This window comes from Heloderma suspectum, chromosome 5 (assembly GCF_057233095.1).
Source record: "Heloderma suspectum isolate Gila_16-S chromosome 5, 16-S_ref, whole genome shotgun sequence".
Classification (NCBI taxonomy): Eukaryota; Metazoa; Chordata; class Lepidosauria; order Squamata; family Helodermatidae; genus Heloderma; species Heloderma suspectum.
Genome location: NC_139462.1, coordinates 222984231 through 223010052, shown reverse-complemented (window position 1 = coordinate 223010052; position 25822 = coordinate 222984231). Strand labels below are relative to the sequence as shown.

The 25822-nt window shown below is 44.2% G+C and overlaps 1 protein-coding gene across 1 annotated transcript in view; it reads left to right on the top strand.

Moving 5' to 3' along the window:
• Positions 1 to 25822, top strand: part of LOC146345198 (sodium channel protein type 5 subunit alpha-like) — a 79520-nt gene that overhangs the window by 41469 nt on the left and 12229 nt on the right. The window contains exons 14-20 of the mRNA XM_084859833.1: positions 483 to 587; positions 1679 to 1735; positions 2173 to 2281; positions 10573 to 10727; positions 15911 to 16108; positions 16445 to 16540; positions 20578 to 20805. Coding sequence (XP_084715959.1) covers positions 483 to 587; positions 1679 to 1735; positions 2173 to 2281; positions 10573 to 10727; positions 15911 to 16108; positions 16445 to 16540; positions 20578 to 20805 — 948 coding nt within the window. The remainder of the gene's footprint in view (positions 1 to 482; positions 588 to 1678; positions 1736 to 2172; positions 2282 to 10572; positions 10728 to 15910; positions 16109 to 16444; positions 16541 to 20577; positions 20806 to 25822) is intronic.

Sequence of the window (25822 nt, the reverse complement as noted above, 5' to 3'; positions counted from 1 at the left end):
GTGAGAGACTGTATACTCCTGCATAGCTGATGGTGGGACCAAAGAAGGTGCTGGCCTTCCCCTATTCATGGTCTACTCATGAACACCCAAAGACTGGATAGCCACTTTGGGGAACAGAATGCTGGATTAAATAGATCCTTGGTCTGATTCAGAAGGGTGGCTCTTATGTGTTTACAATGCATGACAGAGCATGTTCCATGATCAAAGGTGTTCATACGCTACCTATGGTAAAGTAATAGTATCATGTATGCATCATTTACCTCTTACAGTATGCATTCATATTGAACCCCATTGAATGTTTTACATTTTTAAGTTTTACTTTGTTATCTCCTGAATCGAGCTCTATTTCTGTTTCTAAAAGAAGGCCTTGAACATTTGGTACTGTAGCTTCTTGTGTGATCTTGTGTATGGAAGGTTAAGGAGCAAAACATTTACAATGAAAATGAATTGTTCATTGGATACCCTTGGATACCTTTCCTTAGGACAACCAGTTGCGAAACAGGAGAGAGATATTCAAAAGGTCAAAACAAAGACGATCTTCTCAGGTTTCTGAAAGTACAAGTGTTTGGTCGTTGGATGTTCCCAAGGTAAGGCAAACAAAAATGGTCATAATTGCTTCATCGCCTCCTGAGAAAGAGAAAGTGGTGTTTTGCATTCCAGGAAACTGGTGTGTTCCCAGTGCTGCACTGGAGCCAGGGATCTTGTCACCATCACCTCCTCAGAATCCCCTGTTCCCTTTGGGCTTTGCTGCAATCCTCAAGATAGCTGGGGGAAAATTAATTTTCCAGTAACAATAGATTGCTCCCTGTTGTAATGCAAAGGCTTTTGTGGTGGCTTGGTCCTGAATGGGCCATTAAGACCCCTTAGCTTTACAAACGACCTGTTCCTGGTGGAGATGAAAATGGCTAGAACTGCTTTGTTGATATGGATCAACACAGCTGCCTGCAATTCTAAACGCTCTTTGCGGGTGTGACTATGGTGACTGTCACGATGAGTGCCTGCACTTTGGAATTTACCACCACAACACTGTGTGTTCCACTTTAACTTTAGAAGTATTTTTCTTTCTCCCCTTGAGGGGAGCATGGCAACTTCTTTGGGGGCTGGGAAAGCAGGCTTTATTTTGTGGCTGGAGGAGAAGGGAGCTCAGCCCTTGGACCTCCAGATGACTTCTTGCCTTTGAGTGGTTTGGCAGGGTGGAGCAGAGCTCATAATTTCTTGCGAGCCCTTAGCAAAAAGAGAGAAAGAAAACGTAGGTGGAGAGGGAGATTCAGAAAGTGGACACGAGACTGGGGGAGCCTACGTAAGACTTTCCCTCCCCAAAGAAAGAAAGGGGGGGACTTCCTCCCTTCCCCCCCGTGACTCCTGGCCATCTCTGGTTTGGTGGTAGCAAGTGGATGGTCATAGAAGTGTGGTTCAAGGTAGGCTCACAGGAACCTCCCCAATATTGCATCATGTGCTGCATTTCCAGGCTGGCCAGCTCTGCTCTGCTCTTCCAATACCTTTGCAGACCCCCAACCAGTTGAGGGTTGCTCAGGGCAGCGGAGGGCAAAACAATGTCATTTTGCCAAGAGGAAAGGCAGAGAAATGTCAGCAGGTCTCCCACTCCAGGGGCAGGGTTAGCGAGGTGGGGAGCTCATCACATATCTCTTCCAGGCTGCCTTTCCTGAATGTGTTTTAGGCAGTGGAGGTGGCTGGCTCCTATCTCAGTGGGGCGGTGAGTCTGCTCTGGGTTTCGGTCAGAACCAGTCAGAACTCTAAAGGAGCTGTCAAAGGCATTGAACCCATTTTGGAGATGGGGTTCAGCACTTTTCATGGCTCCTGACTGGTTCTGACGGAAACCCAGAGTGGATTCAGTGCCCCACTGAAATAGGAGCCAGCCGCCTCCACTGGTTTCAGGGTCATTGGTCTATCCAGCTCTATATTGTCCACACAGACTGGCAGTAGTACTCTGGGTTTTCAGATAGTGTCTTTCCCAGCACTCTTTGTAGAACCCGGGGCCTTCTGCTTGCAAGGGAGGCGCTCCACCACTGAGCAATAGCACTTTCCCATTGCATGGCCCCGAATAGTGCCTATAAGCTATAACTGAAAGGCCCTCATGAATCATACCCCTAACCTTGTGAATCCATTCCCTTGAGAGCATACTGATTTTTCTCATCACGTTCTCTTGACCAGAGGTTGGATCAAGACACCAGCGCTTCTGAGGCCAGCACAGTAGATCAGAGGTCTCCTGCCTATCATTTGCCTCTAATCAAGAAGGAGCCTAAGGACTGTTTTCCACAAGGTGAGAGTCAGCATTCTTGGCACAGAATTTGTTACTCTCAATTATTTGGGTGGAAGCCTATGCATGTTTAGAGAGCAAGAAGTCCTACAATTCCCAGCATAGCCCAGCCAGCCATGCTGGCTGGGGCATGCTGAGAATTGTAGGGCTTTTTCTGTCTCTAAACATGCATAGGATTGCACCCTTAATTGTTTTTAAATAAGTGGTGGTGGTAGTCAACCTTTTTGGGCAAAGGTGTTATAAGCCATTCACACTGTAGGAGGCAGTGCCATTCTGGTATATGTTACAGCACATATGTAGCCCTCTGTACTATGATTTTGCTTCTGATCTACTGATGTGAAGAAGCAGCCGCAATCCAGCACATCATAATCCTCTGCCGTAGCCAGGCTAATGGGCCCTCCTGCTTTGTCCCATAAGTGCCACAAAACCCGCTGCTTCTGCGACTTATAGCACCTGTGTCACAGATTTACTGACTACGGAGGTAGACATGGGATAGCCAACTTCTGTTTTCTTGGGAGCTGTTCTGTTATCCAATAGCCATCCTATGGCTCTAAAAGTGTTTTTAAGTGCAAACTGACTTCAAGAATGGCCAGGGCAGGCTCTACAACAAAATTGGCACCATCGAGATATTATAGAGCATACACAATCGTAAGAACATAAGAAGAGCCCTGCTGGATCAGACCAAGGGTCCATCTAGTCCAGCATTCTGTTCACACAGTGGCCAACCAGATGCCCACAGGAAACCCACAAGCAGGACATGAGTGCAACAGCACCCTCCCCCCGCGTTCCCCAGCAATTGGCGTACATAGGCAGACTGCCTCTGATACTGGAGGTACCATATAACCATCAGGACTAGTAGCCATTGATAGTCTCATCCTCTAGGAATTTGTCTAACCCACTTTTGAAGCCATTGAAATTCGTGGCCGTCACTACATCTGGTGGTAGCAAATTCTATAGTTTAACTATGCACTGTGTGAAGAAGTACTTCCTTTTATCCGTCCTTAATCTACCGTTAATCAACTTCATGGGATGACCCCTTTGGGTTTGATTATGATGAGATTGACCATCGAGTATGATGGTCAAGGAACAACTAATGACTTTGAATGAGTTCAAATCTCCAGGGCCAGATGAACTGCATCCTAGAGTAATAAAGGAACTGGCAGAAGAACTCTCAGAACCGCTGTCTATTCTCTTTGTGAAATCATGGAGGACAGGTGAAGTGCCAGATGACTGGAGGAGGGCTAATGTTGTCCCTATCTTCAAAAAGGGTAAAAAGGAGGAACCTGGGAACTACAGACCAGTCAGTCTGACATCAATCCCTGGGAAAATTCTGGAGCAGATGATAAAGCAATCCATCTGTAAGCACCTTGAAAACAATGCCGTGATTACTCGAAGCCTGCATGGATTTGTCAAGAACAAATCCTGCCAGATGAATCTGATCTCATTTTTTGATCAAGTAACCTCCCTTGTGGGCTATGGAAATGCTGTGGACATCACATACCTCAACTTCAGCAAAGCTTTCGACGAAGTGTCCCATGATATCCTGATGAGCAAACTAGCTCAAAGTGGGCTAGATGAAAAAATGATCCGGTGGTTCCACAGTTGGCTACAGAATCGGACTCAAAGAGTGCTTCTCAATCGGATCTTCTCAAACTGGGGAGAAGTAACGAGTGGGGTACCACAGGGCTCAGTCCTGGGCCCAGTGCTCTTCAACATTTGTATTAATGACTTGGAGGAGGAGGTGCAGGGAATGCTGATCATATTTGCAGATGACACAAAATTGGGCGGGATAGCTAATACTTTGGAAGACAGAAACAAAATTCAAAGTGATCTTGATAGACGGGAGCGCTAGGCAGAAAACAACGGAATGAAATTTAATAGTGATAAAGGCCAAGTTCTGCACCTAGGAAAAAGAAACCAAATGCACAGTTACAAGATGGGGGATACGTGGCTCAACAACACTACAAATGAGAAGGATCTTGGAATTGTTGTCGATTACAAGCTGAATATGAGCCAACAATGTAATGTGGCTGCAAAAAAGGCAAATGCTATTTCAGGCTGCATTCATAGAAGCATAGCTTCCAAATCCTGGGAAGTACTAGTTCCCCTCTACTCAGCACTGTTTAGGCCTCATCTGGAGTACTGTGTCCAGTTCTGGGCACCACATTTTAAGAAGGATGTAGACAAATTGGAGAGGGTTCAGAGGAGGGCAACAAAGATGATCAGGGGACTGGAAACTAAGCCTTATGAGGAGAGACTGAAATAACTGGGCATGTTTAGCCTTGAGAAGAGAAGACTGAGGGGAGACAGGATAGCGGTCTTCAAGTACTTGAAAGGTTGTCACAGACAGGAAGGCCAGCATCTCTTCTCCATCATCCCAGAGTGCAGGACACGGAATAATGGACTCAAGTTACAGGAAGCCAGATTCCGGCTGAACATCAGGAAAAACCTCCTGACTGTTAGAGCAATAGGACAATGGAACCAATTATCTAGGGAGATAGTGGGCTCTCCCACACTGGAGACATTCAAGATGAGGCTGGAGAGCCATCTGTCAGGGATGCTCTGACTTGGATTCCTGCATTGAGCAGGGGGTTGGACTCAATAGCCTTGTAGGCCCCTTCCAACCCTACTATTCTATGATTCTAGGGAGAAAAAATGTCTCCTTATCCACTTTCTCCACACCATGCATTGTACACCTCAGTTATATCTCCCCTTACTCACCTTTTCTCCAAGCTAAACAATCCCACCTTTTGTAACCTTCCCTCATAGTTGCCCTTCTCTGCACTTTTTCCAACTCTACAATATCTTTTTTTAGGTGTGGTGACCAGAACTGTACACAGTATTCCAAGTGTGGTTGCACCATAGTTTTGTATAAGGGCAGTGTGATCTTGGCAGTTTTATTCGCAATTCCTTTCCTAATTATGCCTAATGTGGAATTTGCCTTTTTTCATAGCAGCTGCATGCTGGGTTGACATTTTCATTGAGCTGTCCATCACAACCCCAAGATCTCTTTCTTGGTCGATGTGTTTCTGAGCGTAGGGAGTGGGATAGTAGTTCAGATTCTGAAGAAAAACCTCTAGATGGGGGGGAGGTATGTTCCCAGGCTAGTCCAGACATGGCTAGGCAGGCTCCTCAGGTTTCAAAGGTCCAGCTGGTGGAGGATGAGGGTCCCTCTTCACACACCCCCTCCCCCCGTGAGAGACAGCAAACAGGAGGAGGCGGGGTTTGGGGAGTCTGATTTAATAGACACCAGGAACAGGCGCACAGCAAACAGAGAGACGATAGGGGTGGAACTTAGACGGTCTACCCGATTGGTCTTGCGTGAAAAGCTGCGCTTAGAAGCTTCATGAGAGAGAGAGACCTTCCCCCCCCAAGTTAGGCTAGTGAGACCGCCTTCCTCTTCAAACGGTGGGCAGCTTTCGTAACTACCTTTTGAACCCCCTGAAGGCATTTCCTTGCAGACTGAGAGTCACTGAGAATTTGCATCTGTATGACCCTTTGTGGTAATGGATTAAAAGCTGTAGAATGAAGCCTCTTGTCTGTGTTTGATTCGGCGTTTGATGTTCAGTGGGGCAAAAGGAATCCTGACAGTCACTGCTAGCTCTGATCCCATCAGCTTGCTTATTTATTTATTTATTAAATTTATTAATCGCCCATATGGCTGGTCACCCAGCCACTCTGGGTGATGTACAAAGCATATAATAAAACAGTTTAAAACAATAAAATTCTACAATAAAAACATTTTCTAAAATACCCTAACCCACCCCAAATGCCTCCCTGAACAACCATGTTTTTAATGCACGGCAGAAGCTCATTAAAGAGGGGGCATGGCGGAGTTCCCTAGGGAGGGAGTTCCACAGTGTGGGGGCCACCACAGAAAAGGCCCTCTCCCTCGTCCCCACCAGTCTAGCTGTCCTGGCTGATGGGACAGAGAGAAGGCCATCCGAGGCTGATCTTGTTAAGCAGCCTGTCTGGTGTTGCTGGAGGCGCTCCTTAAGATAGGCTGGGCCAGAACCGTATAGGGTTTTAAAGGTCAAAAACAACACCTTGAATTTGGCCCGGAAAACAACTGGTAACCAGTGCAACTCCTTCAGCACTGGAGTGATGTGATCTCTCCGGCGGCTGCCTTTAATCAGGCAAGCCGCCGCGTTCTGTACCAGCTGCAGCTTCCGAACCTTCTTCAAGGGTAACCCCACGTAGAGCACATTACAGTAGTCTAAACGAGAGGAGACCAGGGCATGTACTACCGATGGGAGCAGATGGTCGGGAAGGAAGGGGCGCAGCCGCTGAATCAGATGGAGTTGATACAGCGCTGTCCAGCTCACAGCTGACACCTGAGCCTCCATGGACAGCTGGGAGTCCAAAATGACCCCCAGGCTGCGGACCTGGTCTTTCAAGGGTAGCCGTACCCCATTCAACACCAGGTCAACATCCTCCAGCCTCCTCTTGTCTCCCAACAAAAGTACCTCAGTCTTGTCAGGGTTCAACTTCAGCTTATTCCTCCCCATCCAGCCACTCACTGTCTCCAGACATTTGGACAGGGATTCTATGGCCAACCTTGGTGAAGATCTGAACTAGAGGTAGAGTTGTGTGTCATCTGCATATTGATGTCACCGCACCCCAGACCTCCTGATGATAGCCCCCAGCGGCTTCACATAGATGTTAAATAGCATCGGGGAGAGGATGGAACTCTGTGGCACCCCACAAGTGAGTGGCCACAGGTCCGAAACCTCCTCTCCCAGTGCTACCCTCTGGTACCTGCCGGAGAGGAAGGACCGGAACCACCGCAATACAGTGTCTGCAGTGCCCAACCCCTCCAGGCGGTCCAGGAGGATATCGTGGTCAACGGTATCAAAAGCTGCTGAGAGGTCGAGGAGAACAAGGAAGGAGCATTTGCTCCTATCCAGAGCCCTCCTCATATCATCCACCAAGGCGACCAAGGCCGTTTCTGTCCCATGCCCAAGCCTGAAGCCCGACTGAAATGGTCGGGCTTCAGGCTTATATGTGAAATGATATGTGAAGTTGGGATTTTTTGCCCCAATGTGCATCACTTTACATTTGCTTACATTGAACCATATTTGCCATTTTGATGCCCATTCTCCCAGTTTGAAGAGATCCTAGCAGTTTGGAGAGATCAGGCATAGAGTGTTGTCTACCAATATGTGGTTTATGTATTACATACATGCTGATCTCTCTTTTTAATTTTTAATGTAAGTCATATCAAGTGAAGAATATCTCTAGTTTCCTACAACATTTTCTTATGAGAGAATCTATGGGAAAACCTTTTGCCACACTTGGATTAAAACTTGGTAGGGGTGCCAGAGGCCAGATAAAAATTCTGGCCACCAGTTCACCACCCTCCCATAGCAGTACAGCAACCCTGACTAAAGTAGCATCGCATGTACAGTGAGAAGTTCAGTTCCAGGGCTGCAGTGCTTACCCGGGATCAGTTTTCGTTCGAAAGAGATCACAGGAGGCCTATGGCATTTTGTGATATTTACATTCATTTACAAGCACAGAGGTTGAACATAGGTGGAGGCACAGAGCTGAAACACTCCCAACAGATACCCAAAGTCTTCTGCTTCCACTTCAGATCTTCTAGGGCAGTGGTTCTCAACCTTCCTAATGCCGCGACCCTTTAATACAGTTCCTCATGTTGTGGTGACCCCCAACCATAATTTTTTTTCGTTGCTACTTCATAACTGTAATTTTGCTATTGTTATGAATCGTAATGTAAATATCTGATATGCAGGATGTATTTTCATTGTTACAGATTGAACATAATTAAAGCATAGTGATTAATCACAAAAACAATATGTAATTATATATTGTGAAATATTTATTTCTAATTACAAATAAATGAAATTTTGTCTTGAAGCATGGTGTAGCATGGGTAACAGTCTTAATATAACAACAATGTACAAAATGTACATTGCTACATTTTGCGACAGTATGCGTAAAAAGCCAACGTCAGTGCGAAGGTTGAGATTGCTTCTTTCTCATCAGATCAGAAATTCTCGGGGCAGTCTTTGCAAGAGCACAGCGAAGATCATCTTCCACAACAAGTCTACTTCTGTATTTAGACTTGATAACCAACAAGCTGGAAAACCCTGTTTCACAAAGATATGTTGTTGGAAATGGAAGAAGTAGGCGCAACACAGTCTCAGACAAAACAGGATATGACTGCAAACACTTGATCCAGAATTTTGTAACTGGCATTGTAGAGAAATCAGTTCTCGCTGCATCGCTGTTAAGAAGTTCAATGAACTCGTCTTGCGCTGTCTCAGGAACATCTTCAACTTTGACTGTGTTCTTCTGCGGACAGTGTCATTAGATAAGGAAATTGCACTCAATTTCGTAACAAATTCGTCTCCGATCATAACTCGAACAATGTCTTTGGCTGCTGGCAACAGTAAATCCTCAGCAATGGTGTGAGGTTTCATAGCTCTGGCGATTCTGAGTGCCACCAAATAGGAAGCTTCAACGGCTGCTACGTTTTGTTTGTGGTACTTGCCACCAATGTCAAGTCTGGCTTTCTTGAGTCCATCAGCTTTGCTTCTAAAATAGTTGGTGTCCTTGCCGGCAAAGCTCGGATGCTTGCTATCAACATGGTGTTTTAGTTTGTTTGGCTTCATAGATTTGGCTGATAGAACTTCACAACAAATAACACATTGCAGTTTCTCAATTCCTGCTGTAATTATTGAGGTAAAACCATACTGTAAAAAATCCTCACTATATTTTCTTTTCTTAACGTTCTTCTCTACACGATCCATTGTCATGGGATGGTTTGCTAATGAAAATAATATATAACAATAGCTTTAATAATACAAAAGATGATACATGGCATAGTTCAGTCAATACAGTTCATTAAAGTTTCCTATGATTTACCATTCTCTGTGTTGTTGTTTTTTACATACCTGTTACTATCACAAGGGGGCAGTATTCACATCAACCACAGCTGAATATAAAAAGACCGATAAGCGTCCAGATTAAGTTCCCATGGTACAGATATATATTTTTTGCAGTAGTTGATGATTTTACAGTACATGATTTTACATTTACCCAGTAATTATAATTCATGAAGTGTCGTTTTACCTCCAGTACTGCTGCTTTCAACACAGTAGCTGCTTTTAACAGAGTAGCTGCTTTCAACACAGCAGCTGCTTTCTACACAGTAGCTGCTCTCTACACATGTGTGACTGGTCCGCATAAGTACATTATGGCGCCAATCCTGTCACATACACCTTTATTTGTACGGGGTGTATGTGATGGGGTTGGCGCGATGATGTCATCACGCCGGGTACTCGTATGTGGGCGTATCTGCATGTGGGCGGACCCGCCTGGAGACGGATAGAGGAGCGGTGTCTCCGTTCCTAAGACCATCGGAAATATATGTTTTCCGATGGTCTTAGGCGACCCCTGTGAAAGGGTCGTTCGACCCCCAAAGGGGTCGCGACCCACAGGTTGAGAACCGCTGTTCTAGGGGAACGGAGTGCACCCAAAGATGCTTGTGCGGAGCTTTCTGACTCTTTCTGACCAGCTTTCTGACTCTTTCTCAAGCTGCAGTCTGAGTATTTACAGCCAGACACTTGGACTGCGACTGACTTAGCTTGGCGGAGAAAGGAAATCCACCTAGAAAATTCCCCAACATGATCTTGTATGGAGAAACAATTGCTTAAGTATTTGGTTTCCAGGGCAACACGTCACAGGAGCATCAGGGTTATCAGCAGTCTTTTTTGTCAAGTCTTGACCCAGGGCTCTTAAGGTAATCTCCTGCCCATCTATTGGACCACTTTAGCAGACTCTTGCCCAACTTGGAGGGATACTTCTTTGGGTCCGCACAGTGGGTGAGAAGGTAGGGTATAGGGGCATGCTCGCCTGGTTGATGTCTGGCCCAGCCAAATGCCCACCAAAGGATTTGCCACAGGCTGGGCTTACCCTTGGCTGGCTCTCTGGTAGGCACAGCTTGAAACAGACTTGAGGGAAAGCCTCTTCCCTCTAGCCTGCTCCTAGGCTATTTCTTCTGGCCTCTGCCTACCCTGCAAGCAGATTTTCCCATGGGTAAGCACCCTGGTGTGCTAATTCATACAAGTAACTCTTCTTCTGTATTTTTACTGGTTGAAGCTGCACACTCACCACAAGCAGCAGTATAATGTTCCAGGAGCAGGAAGACGAGGAGGAAATAGTTTGCCACCCTTCTCCTGAAAAAGTGGTAGATGGTAGAAATATACCTGGAATTTCCTAACCATTTCATGATACTGTTAAGTTCTTCATTTAGGTTCTCTTTATTTCAGTTTTGGTTCAGCGCTTCCCATGTTGCACGGTGAATACTGATAAATTTCCAGGCAACACTTGGTGGAGGTGTAGAAAAACTTGCTACAAAATTATAAACCACAGTTGGTTCGAATCCTTTATCATATTTATGATAATACTGAGCAGTGGAGCTCTGGTAAGTTAACTATAATATCCTCCCAAAATGAGAATATTATAACTTTGTATTTGGCCTTGCAGTCAGTTCTGTTTTTCTTTAGCTTCTGTCATTGCTGAAGTTTGTTTGATAAGATGATGATAGGTGACATTTTTGTATTCCTTAATGTTATTTAATTATACTTTGAGCATATTCAGTTTTATTTGTGGATAAGTCATAGTAAAAATGTTCTGATAAGAACCATGGCCAGGACCCAGCGAGCCATGCAACTAGTTCCACATGCCCAATAAGTCTTTGGGCTTTTGCTTCTTGAACAGCAGCTCCTCATGTTACATTGCAAACCACATTTCTGAGGGGCTTTCAGAAATAACATGCCCTTGGGTGTATCTAAAGTAGCTCTTACCTATAAATTTAAGTGAGAATAGCTGAAATATTCCTTAAAACAAAACAGGTCATCCATTTTCTTTGAACATATAATTTTTGAGTATTTTACAAAATAGAAAAGCCACTTAATCCATTGTTCGGATGTCAACTGGACTCTCCCATCAGGCAGTGTCACTGGTTAAGAATTGACCAGCAAGGAATCCTTATTAATGATGTAAAAAACTCAGACAAGCTGTAAAACAATAAAGCACTTTTATTCTGATCTCACACATCAAGTTTAGCATGTGGTTAGTTCATTTCAAGCACACTTCATACACACACAACAAAAGGAAATGAACTCACAGTAAGTTAATCCATATGGCCTGGACCCGTAAACACAAACAGATCTCACCCAGTCCTTAACTTCTGTTGTTATGGAGATGACCAGAACTCCAAACACAGGCTAGAGGTTGGTGGTAATGAAAAACAAGGACTCAAAATCTTGGAGTTTTATAGTTACTAGCCAAAGTCTAGTTGGCATCATTGACCATCTGCTATTTTGAGATAAGCATCCCTTTGGTAAACAAACCCATATTTGGGGATCGTATCATGCACAACTTTGTGGCCTGAAATGTCCACACAAGTCAGTGTAGCATGTTTCAGTTATGTACAATGTTCCTGTTACACAACAATTTGACCTATATATTGCTTTCTCCTAGAATGTCCATTCTTCAATACATAATTCCATCAATTAACTGTTTACTTAACAAAAACATCTCTTCCGTTAGTACTTTCCACAGAGTGCCTCATTAGACTTATAAATTTAGGTTTTCCCAGTTCATCTAGGAATTTAAGGATTTTGTTAAATCCGTTCCATCTGTGTTTCACAGATTGTCAGGCATCTTTCATTCCATCATCTGCTCAAAGATGGAATCAGATTGTTTCTTTACGAGAATTCAGTTCCACTTGCACAAGTGTGCATTAGCGTAAGTGCGAATTTGTGCAATCCCCCCCCAGCATATAAACAGTCCACAAGTCCACGTGACTCAGAAAAATTCCAAGCTCATTTGAATCCATTGCTGATTTCTCCAACATCCCTAAATTCGTCATTAGGGTTTTCCCTCCTGCAGGCTTTCATTAGTATCAGGAGAGTTCACAGGAATGGACAGCTACAGTTCTAGCACAAGCCCATGCATAAGCATAATGGCCAAGGATGACTCAGGCCACTGCTATGGTCCCAGGAACAATCCTTCTTATTTCAAAATACTATGCCATGCTAAATAATTTAAATCAAAGAGTTCTACATGATAGCTTAATGCAAGGTTGGTGGTCTGGGGACCACTTTCCACCCCCCATGAACTGCCCTTTGGGCCACACTTCAACAGCAACAAAAAATTGGTGGACCATTAAACCTTAATGGATTAGTTTTTTGCTACATACTCAGGGAAAAATTCAGTTCATCCTTAAACATGGGGGCAGGTCTATAAAGTACTACCCTAACCCTAAACTTTAATCAGCTGGAGAGAGTTCCCTAGGAGTGGGCTGGATCCTTCCTCATCAACTGCCACAGTTAAAATATTCCACTTGTTTATTCATTCAGTCGCTTCCGACTCTTTGTGACTTTATGGACCAGCCCACGCCAGAGCTTCTTGTCGGCCGTCGCCACCCCCAGCTCCCCCAAGGTTGAGTCCGTCACCTCCAGAATATCATCCATCCACCTTGCCCTTGGTCGGCCCCTCTTCCTTTGGCCTTCCACTTTCCCTAGCATCAGCATCTTCTCCGGGGTATCCTGTCTTCTCATTATGTGGCCAAAGTACTTCAGTTTTGCCTTTAAGATCCTTCCCTCAAGTGAGCAGTCTGGCTTTATTTCCTGATGTATGGACTGGTTTGATCTTCTTGCAGTCCAAGGCACTCTCAGAATTTTCCTCCAGCACCACAGTTCAAAAGCATCTATCTTCCTTCGCTCAGCCTTCCTTATGGTCCAGCTCTCACAGCCATAGATTACTATGGGGAATACCATTGCTTTAACTATGTGGACCTTTGTTGTCAGTGTGATGTCTCTGCTCTTCACTATTTTATCAAGATTTGTCATTGCTGTCCTCCCAAGAAGTAAACGACTTCTGATTTCCTGGCTGCAGTCAGCGTCTGCAGTAATCTTTGCACCTAGAAAGACAAAGTCTGTCACTACCTCCACGTTTTCTCCCTCTATTTGCCAGTTATCAATCAAGCTGGTTGCCATAATCTTGGGTTTTTTTTAGGTTTAACTGCAACCCAGCTTTTGCACTTTCTTCTTTCACCTTCGTCATAAGGTTCCTCAGCTCCTCCTTGCTTTCAGACATCAAAGTGGTATCATCTGCATATCTGAGATTGTTAATGTTTCTTCCAGTGATTTTAACTCCATCCTTGGCTTCATCAAGCCCAGCACGTTGCATGATGTGTTCTGCGTACAGGTTGAATAGGTAGGGTGAGAGTATACAACCCTGCCGTACACCTTTCCCAATCTTAAACCAGTCCGTTGTTCCGTAGTCTGTTCTTACTGTTGCTTCTTGGTCGTTATACAGATTCCTCAGGAGGCAGACAAGATGATTTGGTATCCCCATACCACCAAGAACTTGCCACAATTTGTTATGATCCACACAGTCAAAGGCTTTAGAATAGTTAATAAAACAGAAATAGATGTTTTTCTGAAACTCCCTGGCTTTCTCCATTATCCAGCGGATATTGGCAATTTGGTCTCTAGTTCCTCTGCCTTTTCTAAACCCAGCTTGTACATCTGGCAATTCTCGTTCCATGAATTGCTGAAGCCTACCTTGCAAGATCTTGAGCATTACCTTACTGCCATGTGAAATAAGTGCCACTGCTCAATAGTTTGAACAGTCTTTAGTGTTTCCCTTTTTTGGTATGGGGATATCAGTTGATTTTTTCCAATCTGTTGGCCATTCTTGTGTTTTCCAAATTTGCTGGCATATGGCATGCATCACCTTGACAGCATCATCTTGCAAAATTTTGAGCAGTTCAGCTGGGATACCATCATCTCCTGCTGCCTTGTTATTAGCAATGCTTCTTAAGGCCCATTCAACCTCACTCTTCAGGATGTCTGGCTCTAACTCACTGACCACACCATCAAATCTATCCCCAATGTTATTATCCTTCCTATACAGATCTTCCGTATATTCTTGCCACCTTTTCTTGATCTCTTCTGCTTCTGTTAGGTTCTTGCCATCTTTGATTTTGATCATACCCATTTTTGTCTGGAATTTACCTCCGATGTTTCTAATTTTCTGGAAGAGGTCTCTTGTCCTTCCTATTCTATTATCTTCTTCCACTTCCGCACATTGCTTGTTTAAAAATAATTCCTGATCTCTTCTGGCTAATCTCTGGAATTTTGCATTTAATTGGGCATATCTCCCCCTTTCGCTGTTGCCTTTTGCTTTCCTTCTTTCTTGGGCTACTTCCAGTGTCTTAGCAGACAGCCATCTTGCCTTCTTGGTTTTCTTTTTCTTTGGGACGTTTTTTGTTGCCACCTCCTGAACAATGTTGCGAACTTCTATCTATAGTTCTTCCAGGACCCTATCTACTAAATCTAGTCCCTTAAATCTATTCTTCGCCTCTACTGCATATTCAACAGTGAGCTCATATCTAACTGATCTGTGGGTCTTCCCTATTCTCTTTAGTCTGATTCTAAATTGTGCAATACGAAGTTCGTGATCTGAACTACAATCAGCTCCAGGTCTTGTTTTTACCGACTGTATAGATGTCCGCCACCTTTGGCTACAAAGGATGTAGTCAATCTGATTTCGGTGTCGACCATCTGGTGAAGTCCATGTATAAAGTCGTCTTTTAGGTTGTTGGAAGAGAGTGTTTGTTATGCACAGTGAGTTGTCTTGACAAAATTCTATCAGCCTATGTCCCGCTTCATTTTGTTCTCCCAGACCATGCTTGTCTGTAATTCCAGGTGTCGTTTGACTACCCACCTTAGCATTCCAGTCTCCTGTAATGAAAATAACATCTCTTTTTGGCGTATTATCCAGTAGATGCTGCAGATCCTCATAGAACTGATCTACTTCTGCTTCTTCAGCATCTGTGTCTGGGGCGTATATTTGGATCTCTGTGATGTTAAATGGCTTACCCTGAATTCGAATTGACATCATTCTATCATTATGTGGATTGTATCCAAGCACTGCTTTAGCCACTTCATTGTTAATTATGAAGGCTACTCCATTTCTTCTGTGGCCCTCTTGTCCACAGTAGTAGATCTGGTGGTCATCTGATGTGAAGTGGCCCATTCCAGTCCATTTCAGTTCACTCACACCCCAAATGTCTATATTTAATCTTGACATCTCCCCAGTAACCACATCCAATTTGCCCTGGCTCATAGATCTTACATTCCAGGTTCCTATGGTGTGTTGATCTTTAGAACATCGGATTCGTCGTTCACCACCAGCACCATCGGCCGCTAGCTGTCCTTTCGGCTTTGAGCTAGCTGCGTCATCACATCTGGGGCTAGTTGAACTTATCCTCTGTTCCTCCCCAGTAGCATTTTGACCATCTTCCAACCTGGGAGTCCCATCTTCCGATGGTATACCGACATATGTCTGGTTGTACTGATCCATTTAGTTTTCACAGCAAGAATACTGGGGTGGGTTGCCGTTACCTTCCCCAGGGATCGTAGTCTGACCTCTCTGCCATGACCTTCCCATCTTGGGTGTCCCTTCACGGTTTAGCTCATGGCGTCATTGAGGTGCTCGAGCTCCAGCACCACGACAAGGTAACGATCTCCTTTGCTGGAGAAGATATTCCACTACAGAGTTCTAAATTACATCTGATTTCTGAACTTCTAGACCTTTGAAGACATTCACCTAGAGAAGTACAAAACCATAAAAGCCATACTGGAGTATGCCGATATAGTCTTTTTCTACATCTTTTTCCTGGAGATGCTTCTGAAATGGGTGGCTTATGGCCTCAAGACGTATTTCACCAATGGCTGGTGTTGTCTGGATTTCTTTATTGTATGCGTAAGTATCACATATAATCTTCTTGTATTGCCTTTTGCTGCAATATAGAATTAGGCAAAGCGGTTACCTCCTCAGAGATCCATATAACAAAAATCATTGATCAAAGTCAGTGTCATTGGCCTCTGACATAAGGAAAGCAATAGTTGGAGAGGAGAGTAAAGATGGAAGGAATCTTCTATAGTGTTCAGGGTTTCCACAGCAGATATGCAGGGCGTTCCTTGGTAAACAAGTTAGCATGGGAGGGGTTCCCAGAAGGTAGAATGTTTGAAATTCTCCAGGGGGATGTTTTATAGGTAAACAGCCAGTATTTTTCTTCATTGTTCACAGGTTTCCTTTCCTGTGGAAACATTTACATCAAAGGAAAAAGATATGTGTGCCAATATCTCCACAAAATCTCTCAGAACTCTGAGGGCCCTGAGACCCCTTCGAGCATTGTCCAGGTTTAAAGGGATAAAGGTACTAAGTTTTCTGCATCTCTATGTTTATAATCCCAGTGAATAAACCAAAAAGCTGGCATTAATTTTATAGAGAGATTTTATTATATTATATTATATTATATTATATTATATTATATTATATTAACCTATCTATCTCTCTGCACAGACCTGACCTTTGGAGCAAGATAACATTAAAGCAGGGAAGCTGTGAATTCTGCCTTGAGCCCAGATATTATGCTCTGTTTCAGTCAGGCCTCCCTTTCCCTTTTCTGTTTATTTAGAGAATTCTCTGAGGCCTACTACGTAATGAGGTCTCCATTGGGCTACCTTCTTTCTTCAACTTCTCTGCTCCCTCCTCCTCTCTCTGCTATTTGATATAACTAGTATCAGCTCTGTACAAGGCCCTGTACAGGCACACACACAGCCTGACCCTTGGCCAGAGTGGAAGAGCCAGAGAACAGGTTACAGTCTCTAGTGGGAAGCTATTGATAATGGCCTCCTTAAGGAGAGTGATTTCTGGTCATAATATTTGCCAGCAATATCTATATGGGACTTCGTCCCCTTGTATTGTGATTGTCCTGTGCCATCCCAACAACAGCAGCTTTGCGGGGTGAGATACATGATGAGCAACTAGAATGAGTACATTGGGGAGCATCTTTGTGGCAGCTGTAACGTGTGCTGCAGTCCCATGATATACCAGCTGAAGCAAGAGTACACGGCCCAGTTAACGGAACCGTAAGAACAGAACTGCAGCTAGAAATTACAGCAGGCATTTTGCAGAAAAAGAGATGTTCTGCAGTGGTCCAGGAAAGGCTGTGTGGAAGACATGAACTTTGGGGAAGTATGTAAAAATGGAAAGGAAGATGTCTCAATGGGCAGAGAGAAGGGGGTGGTATCAGACCCAGGGAGCAGTATGTCGAAGAATGGGAGAAAGAAACATGGGGGCCTACCATGGTTCCTTGGGACTGTGAGGAGAGGAGAGGCTGAAAAAGAAGACAATCTTGTTTCCTTTGTAGTCCAGGGCAACCATATACCTGGAAAGTGTTGCTTTACCTGGCTTGCATTGCCTACATATTGAATAGTGTGGTACTCTAAATGCTGCCACATAATAAGAGAACCTTCCCCTTGTCTACATAGCAGTGCCTGTCTCAGGCTGAAAGCTGATCTTTCTTACATAATTTGTGAGCACCTTTTTATTTTATTTTATTTATTTATTTCATTTCTATACCGCCCAATAGCCGAAGCTCTCTGGGCGGTTCACAAAAACTTTTTACTCATCCACCATATTGGTGGGTTGTTTTTTTTATTTGATACTCTCCTAGATAATCAGCATTTTGATGGTGTTGTGGCTACTGGCTTGTTAATGGCCCAGAATGACCGGTTGATGCTTTTCCTAAATAGGAACCAATAGTTGGGCGATATCTAGAGACAGTGGAGGCTAGTGGCTCCGAGGTCAGTAGGGCAAAGCATCTTGAATAGCTCCCTTAGAGTTCTGATTGGTTTTGACTGAAACCTGGAGTGGATGCATTGCCCCACTGACATTGGAACCACCAGCTTCCACTGGCTAGAGATCTCTTAAGCATCAGCCTTCAGAGCTTTGAGAAGATGACCACTCCCACTACACACACACACGCACACATGCACACACACTGAGGGAGCTGATATAAGAGGTGTATGTTGATGTTTTCTCAGTGGGAGCTTATAGCTGGGAGACAGAGGTCTCCAGTATTAGCTAATACAGGGGTCCCTAATGCAGCACCCACAGGCACCCCAAATGGCACCTGCACAGCTTCTCACTCCCTGTCCCTGCCCCCTTAATTTTTTTTTTTAAATACAAAATCGAAAATACTTAATGTGCCTGGTTCTCCTTCCTGAAACTGCCACTGATCAGCTGTTCAGTGGGCAGAAAGAGATAGCAAGGCAAAGGGGTAGAGGGGAGAGAAAGAGCGAAACTAGAGGCTAGGAGGGAGAGAAACAGTGATTTAAAGAGTGGGGAGAAATAGCAAGGCTGGGAGAGGAGAAAAACAACGAAATTAGCTGTTCAGCAGGCAGAAAGAAAAAGCAAGACAAAGGGGTAGAGGGGAGAGAAAGAGTGAAGCCCGAGACTAGGAGGGGGAGAAACAGTAAGGTAAAGAGTGGGGAGGGAAAGAAGAAGGCTAAGGACAGGGAAAGGAGAGCAATAGTGAGGAAATGGGTTGGAGATAGAAATAGTGAGGCTAGAGGCTGGGAACGGAGAGAGAGAGAGAGAGAGAGAGAGAGAGAGCAAAGGGGAAAGGTCTTTGTGGACGGAACAAGATTGGATGGGCCAGGAAGGAACATTTTCCATTTCCCATTCCCTCCCAGCTTCTAGCCTCACTGTTTCTCCCCAGCACCACAACCTCTTGACTTGCCAGGGCCCCATGGCAGCCATTATGTGACTAGCCACATCCTCCATGGGAGCCATTTTGTGGTGGTGCCCACAGCAGTTTCTCAAATTCCCAAATGTGCTCACAAGTCCAGAAAGGTTGGGGACCCCTGAGCTAGTGCTTTAAAAAGGTGACCTCCCCCAACTGAGGGGAGTGACTGATTAAAAGAGGTGTGCATGAAGAATCATCAGTTTTTTCAGAATGAGATATGCAAGTTGCCTTTCTCTAGGGATCTGCTGCTTGGTAAGAGCATGTATGCTACTTGCCTCCACTTGTGCTCTACTTGTATAGTTAGAAATAAATCAGTTATTAAAAAAAAACTCCCAAAAGGCCAGCTGGCTTGAAACAGTTACCCTATTTTTAAAAAGAGTGTCAGGTTTTAGATGTGACTGATGAACAAGAAGGTGAGATAAGCCTATTCATCCATCCTGGCATGATGCCAACTTATGAGACAGGTACAGGACTTTTTCACACCATACGTCTCCTGTGATCTCTCCTCCAACAGAACCCATATTGTCTAATCTTTTAATCACATGAAACCTCATAGCAAAATCACAGGAAACACACATGGGTGGCACATATCTGCAATATGTAGGGAAAACTACAACGGACCTAAGAACAAGATTCTGTAACCACAAATCTGTGATTCTTACCTGGAGCAGCCTGTTGCAAGACAGCCTGTTGCAAGACATATGAGAGCCAGTGTGGTGTAGTGGCTAGAGTGCTGGACTGGGAGTCGGGAGATCTGGGTTCTAGTCCCCACTCGGCCATGGAAGCTCATTGGGTGACTTTGGGCCCATCACAAGTTCTCAGCCCAACCTACCTCACAGGGTTGTTGTTGTGAGGATAAAATGGAGGAGGAGGGGGATTATGTATGATGCCTTGAGCTCCTTGGAGGAAAAAAGGCAGGATATAAATGGAGTAAATAAATAAAATAAATTTCAACTCACCTTCACATAGTCTCTCGTATTTACAGTTGCTTCCAATAGAACAAGTGGAAGATACTGACATGCTTGACAAAGGGAAAAATTTCTGGATCTATAGACTGAGAACTCTTAGTCCCAATGGCCTTAATCTGGCGGACAATTTGTAGGCATTATACCACTCATACCTCTGGTTTTTTCTCCAAGAAACTTTGATCTCCAGGCATTCCAAACTGCCACTCCTGGTATCCATTTAACAGAACAGCTACTGATGAGGGCAGAAGCCAAAACATTTAGCTTAAATATATCTTTTGAATATTCTGTTGTTAGTCTTTCTGTCTTTCTTTTATATATGGGAAAAGAATTCCTCCGTGCAAGTCAGACTAATGTCCATCTTTCCTGATACCCTTTGACTTTTATGCTAGACAGTCAAAGGTAGCTTGTTTATTCTGATTTTATGGATGGGGAACTGAGATAGTGACTTGCTCTAAGCCACCTACTGAGTTGGGATTTGAACTCAAGTCCCTATAAATCCAGCTCCATAGCTGAGGCTCATTTGCAAAATAAGAAACGGGGCAGCCCTCCACACCCGATCATGTGACTGCAACATGTTTGTTGAAATGCTTGCCTGTCAAATTGCATGCATATGAGCTACCAGTCCTCATAGCTGTTGGCAAACCTATTCCATACCCTGAGTTGCTGATCTTGTCTTTCATTTCCTAATTTAGGTTGTGGTGAAGGCTCTCACAGGTGCTGTTCCTTCCATTGGAAATGTGCTGCTTGTCTGCATTGTTCTCTGGCTCCCATTTAGCATCGTAGGAGTACAACTGTTTAGAAACAAATTTTGGATCTGCGACTCAAGTCTTCTGATTTCAAATAGGAATGAGTGTGTTTGGGTCAAGAAGAATGTCAACTTTGATCATGTTGGGATGGGGTATCTGGCCCTCCTGCAGGTGGTATGTATGTAGTCACATGCAGATTCTCTGGCAGAAAAGCAACCTTGGCAAAGCAATATTTCTCATCTCTGATAGCAAGTTGTTGCAAGCTGAAATTAGAGGTGACATTTGCTTTTGAAATTATGCTTTGAGAGACACTTAAAAAAAAAAATCTGAAGCAGCCTTAACCTTTATATTTTGCTGGTGAATCTCGAAACAATAATGTTAAGTAACAGCTTTCCAAATTCATTACCTTGGTGTTTCAAAACTTTCTAATCCCCAACAGCATTCATTATTGGGGATAAAGAAAGAAAGAAAGAAAGAAAGAAAGAAAGAAAGAAGAATTAGAATACAAATTTGAATATTTATGAAAAAGTTGAGCTCGGAGAAATGATCTCCAGCTGAAATATATTTGACGTGTTAAAGCCAATGGAAAGGGCTGTGGTTTAGCTGCATCTTGACATTGGCAGTTTGAAGCAGATCCATTATCTGTGCCTGAAACTTGGCCCTATGATCCAGGGCTTCATGTTCAACTCCATGAGAACAGAAGTGCTATAGAGGTACATGGGTGTTTTCCATTGCATGCTTCAGCTGTTCCCCTCTCATAGAAGGTAACAGCCATCAAGCCTGATGGGTCAGAAAGGTGTGGAGGACCCAGAAAATGCTTCAGCAAGAGTGCACCATGTCTTTTAATCCAGTGTTGCTGGGTAGAGCAGTGCTAAGGACATCCAGGGAGTGCTCTGAAAATTCTGTGCTCTAGCATAGCGGGAGGAGCAACAGAGTTGATCTTCGCCTTTCCACCCCCCTTTCTGCTGATATTCTAGCTGTGCATCTAGTGGAGTCGTGGAGCTGGGAGCTGGTAGGCTTTAAGATTCTGTGAATCCTCGACACCTTCCCTCCCCACCCCCTTCCTCTTCGTCTGCATCCTCACCCAAGAGAGCTTGGCCAAGGAAGCTGCCGTGCTGCTTTCCACAGTGGCTGCAAATGATGGGAAGGGTGGGAAGGAAAAATCCCCATTTAGATTTCCCCTCCCGAGGTTGTAGCCCTGTCTCTGGCCTTCTAGCCCTGTCTGCAATATCCTATGGTCCCTGGGTAGATATGTCAGAGGAACATGTTTGGGGGGTGAAGCTCAACAAGCTTTCATTGGTTCAGCCCTCAAACTTCAATCATTTTTCTGCTGTGGAGCCTGGCTCAGTCTGCAGCAAGTCAGGCCAGTTAGCAGATTTTCTGTGTTTTTTAATTTGCTCAAATTACAGCAGAATTTTGCACAAATTTCAGCTGCAATTTGGCAGATCTCTATTTGCACAAATTATGGCTCGACACAAACAAAATATGCAAAAAGTTCCTGGAGTTCAGGAAAAACCCTTGGCTCGACCTGCAAATGCAAACGGAGTCGGGCACCCCGTGGAACTCTGTCGAACCCCAAAAGGACCAGATTTCCTAGCGACAGACATCCATATCCCTGGGATGCTCTCCTAGGGACCATAGGATTGCTCTTTGTAAGGCTTTCATTCTCCTTCTGACCCGCTTGTCCAGTGGAAAAGCAAGTTGATCAGGCCCATCAGACACACAGTGGGTGGGTTCGCATGATCAAGGAAGGAAAATAATCCATATACGCTTCTGCTGTAAAACCAAGGAGACCTCTGGCAATGACATAATAACTACAGATGCCTGAGAGACACCAGCACACGTGGGTAGGGAAAATAAGTCACCGTCACTTGTTTTCCCTCCATGATTGTGTGAACCTGATCGGTGGCTCTCACTCTCCATGGTTTTACAGAGAAGGTAAAACTGATAAAGCAGAAGAGTACATGGCAGGTGGGTGGGAGGGAGGGACTCAACATACAACACAACAGTGAAATATGAACTCTGGTTTCTTTTGCATCTGCAAAATGCTGTCCAGTTGAGAGCAACCTGGGCTATCTTTATGTAGACATGCTTTCAGATGCTGACAATAAAGCAGCCCCCACTTTTGCTTGGCATTCTGTTCTGTTGGCTACTGAATTCCCTCTTCATGCAGCACTTACATTTGCTGAATGAACTCTGGTGTTTGCTGCAGGTATTTGATCTTTGTGAATCCTGATAAAAGCTCTCCTCTCCGGCCCCTCTCAGACTGATGCGCATGTCGGAACGTAGTTATCCACGGGCTTTGTGCGCTTCCTGAATGTTCCAATCCAGTTCTCAGTTTTTAAAAAAGTACCAAAATGTGTTTAAAATGCATATTTTGAGAGAAAATAAGTTTAGAAATGGAACGTTCTAGGGAAAATATATTTCAAAATACATATCTGAATGCAATTTTTCATGAGAACATTAAAATGTTTTTTGCAGATTCATACGGAAATTGGACAGAACAGACGGAACATGTTCAAAAATGACAGTGACCAGAAATAGACCACTATAGAATGTGAAGGCAAGACACACGTGTGTAAACACACACAGTGGACGTTTGCAAAGGAGCTGCAGCCAACTGCAGCTCTCTGGCTTGTGTCCGCAATGTGTCACAGCGTTTTGAGATGTGTATTTCCTCTACACACTTTGCAAGTTCTTCACAGCAGACACTAGTGTATTTCTACACGGGTATTTTTCTTATTATAATTTAACTATTTTAAAATTGACTGCATGGGCACAGGAATGAGGAAATCAATTTTTTATTGCAAATTTTAATATGGAAAAGTTCCTTGGAAATCAGAGCAGAAGAAATATTCCTTTCAGTATGGGTTTCTGCCTTCCCCAGTGTATTTAGAGAAAGGGCCTGGGGGAGGCAAAAGTTCATTTGTAAGGGGACATGTCCTCTGCTCCAGTTTCTGAAGGACATTTTGTACATTAGATTTTGCAATAGGAAGTCTATTTTTGTCACCCTTAGGCCCATGCTGTGAAGTTTACAACGACTACAGGAACAATCCTATGGCCCCTAGACAGAGTCTGGGGGCCATAGGATAGTTCAGATTCCTGTCTCTGAGGTCGGAGACAGTGCTCTGATCTTGGAGCCAGGAATCCAAGCTCCCCCTCCCCACCTCCTCCTCACAGCCAGTGCAGAGAGAACTGTGTTGGCTGCCTCTCTGAGGTTGCAAAGGCAACCTCGGAGAGGAGGGAAAGGGGGCGTGCCAGTGGGTGGGGAGGGGAGGGGAGGGGACTGGAGAGGCCAGCTTACACCATATCCCCAGGCCTCCCCAGCCTCCTTTCCTCTGCTCTGACGTGCCCCAGCTAAATGGGTGAAAAAACTCATCTAGACAAAATACAGAGTGGGAGGAGCAAGAAGACAAAGATCACCTCTGCTGCTCCTTCCATTCTGCATTGTATGGATGTAAGCTTCCATGTTTGGAGGATAACAGCCAACCTGATAGGATTGCGCCCTAAGAGCTTTTCTACACAAGGCATGTGTTGTGCACTCGTCATTCCCTACTCATGGTTGTTTATGGGTTCTTTATTTGATGATGTGGCCCTCCAGTTTCGTTTCTGTTTGTACACAGCACTTTCTGCAAGTTTTTTTTTAGAGCAGGGAAAATGCAGTATTTTTGTGAAAGCGAACGAAAATGCCTTTTCCACTTGTGTATTTGCACTATTCTGCTATACCACAATGCCACCTAGAGGTTATGTAGCAGGAAAGGAGGAAAGAAAACACTCCTTGTGTGGTGCATGGAACTCAATTCTATGATGAAATGGAAAATAGATGCAGTGGACTAACAGCCTCATTCATTCATTCATTCATTCATTCAAAACATTTCTATCCCGCCCTATATCATTAAGATCTCAGGGCAGCATACAGATAAAAACAATGTAAACAGTATAAAACAAAAAATAATGTAAACACCTAAAAACAGATTAAACTATCAAACAAGCTAAAACCAGTTAAAACAGTTAAAACAGTGTGCTAGGGAATGCATTTAACCCTCAAAGGCTTTGGTAAAAACCCACGCTTTTACTTGGCGCCAAAACGAGGCCAATGTCTCTGCCAATCAGGCCTCCAAGGGGAGGGCATTCCACAACTGGGGTGCCACAGCAAAGAAGGCCCTTTCCCACATCCCACCATAGTGTATGTCTCGTACTGGTGGGACACGGAGGAGGGCCCCTCCAACAGATCTCAGTTCTCAGGCAGGCATATATAGGGAGAGGTGCGCCCTCAAATATTGAGGTCCCAAGCCGCTTGTAGAAAAGCCTCATGTAGAAAAGCCCTAAATAAAATATTTAAAATACCCCCATCCAAATATGCCAGTGTTTGCTGTGGTGAACTTGCAAAGTGTAAAGGGTGGCACGAAATTCATACCTCCGCCTTTCTGCCCATAAAAAATATATTGGAAGCCCCAGATCCTGAATTAGAAGACAGCCTAGCCACCTTGAGCAAACACTGAAACAACTAGGGCAAAAGGGTCCCCCCCTCTCTTTTAATGTGGATCTTAAGCATGTGATGTACCATAAGCCAGACTAGATGTCACATTCATTGTTTGTGTGTCTATCCCATTCACATATAAAGTACAGGTTCTATTTTGTACATCAAAAGGGGAGACAGATCTGAACCTTCCCCCGCAACTTACTTTCCTATGCACTTTCACTTCAAATATCCCCCTAGCCCCCGCTGCTCCCAGCCTTGCCCTCACTTCTAGTACTGGAAGTGAGTCAGGCTGAGAAACCACGTGCTTGCAATGGCAGAGGATATGGAGATAAGGTGTAGGAGAGTGAAACCACCTTATATATGTACCTCTCTTGGTATTAAAAACAAACCTCCATCCTATTTTTATACATCTATGGGGCAAACATGTAAAAAAACACAAATCCGCCTGCCCCTATCATGTCAAGTGTGTAACTGAGCATACACTTGAGTAGGAATGTTTGTATCAGCAAATCTTGAGCACGCTAAAGTTCTCCAAATTCCATCTCGAAGCTCGTTCTGATTCAAGTCTGTATCGTATTGCAAGCTTTTTTTCTTTTCTCATGAAAATCTGTGCATATTTTTCCAGATGTACGCATCAATTGTACACATCTTTGAAATTATGCATCCTTCTCCGATTGATTAAAGTGCTTTTGTGAGCATTTTTTCAAA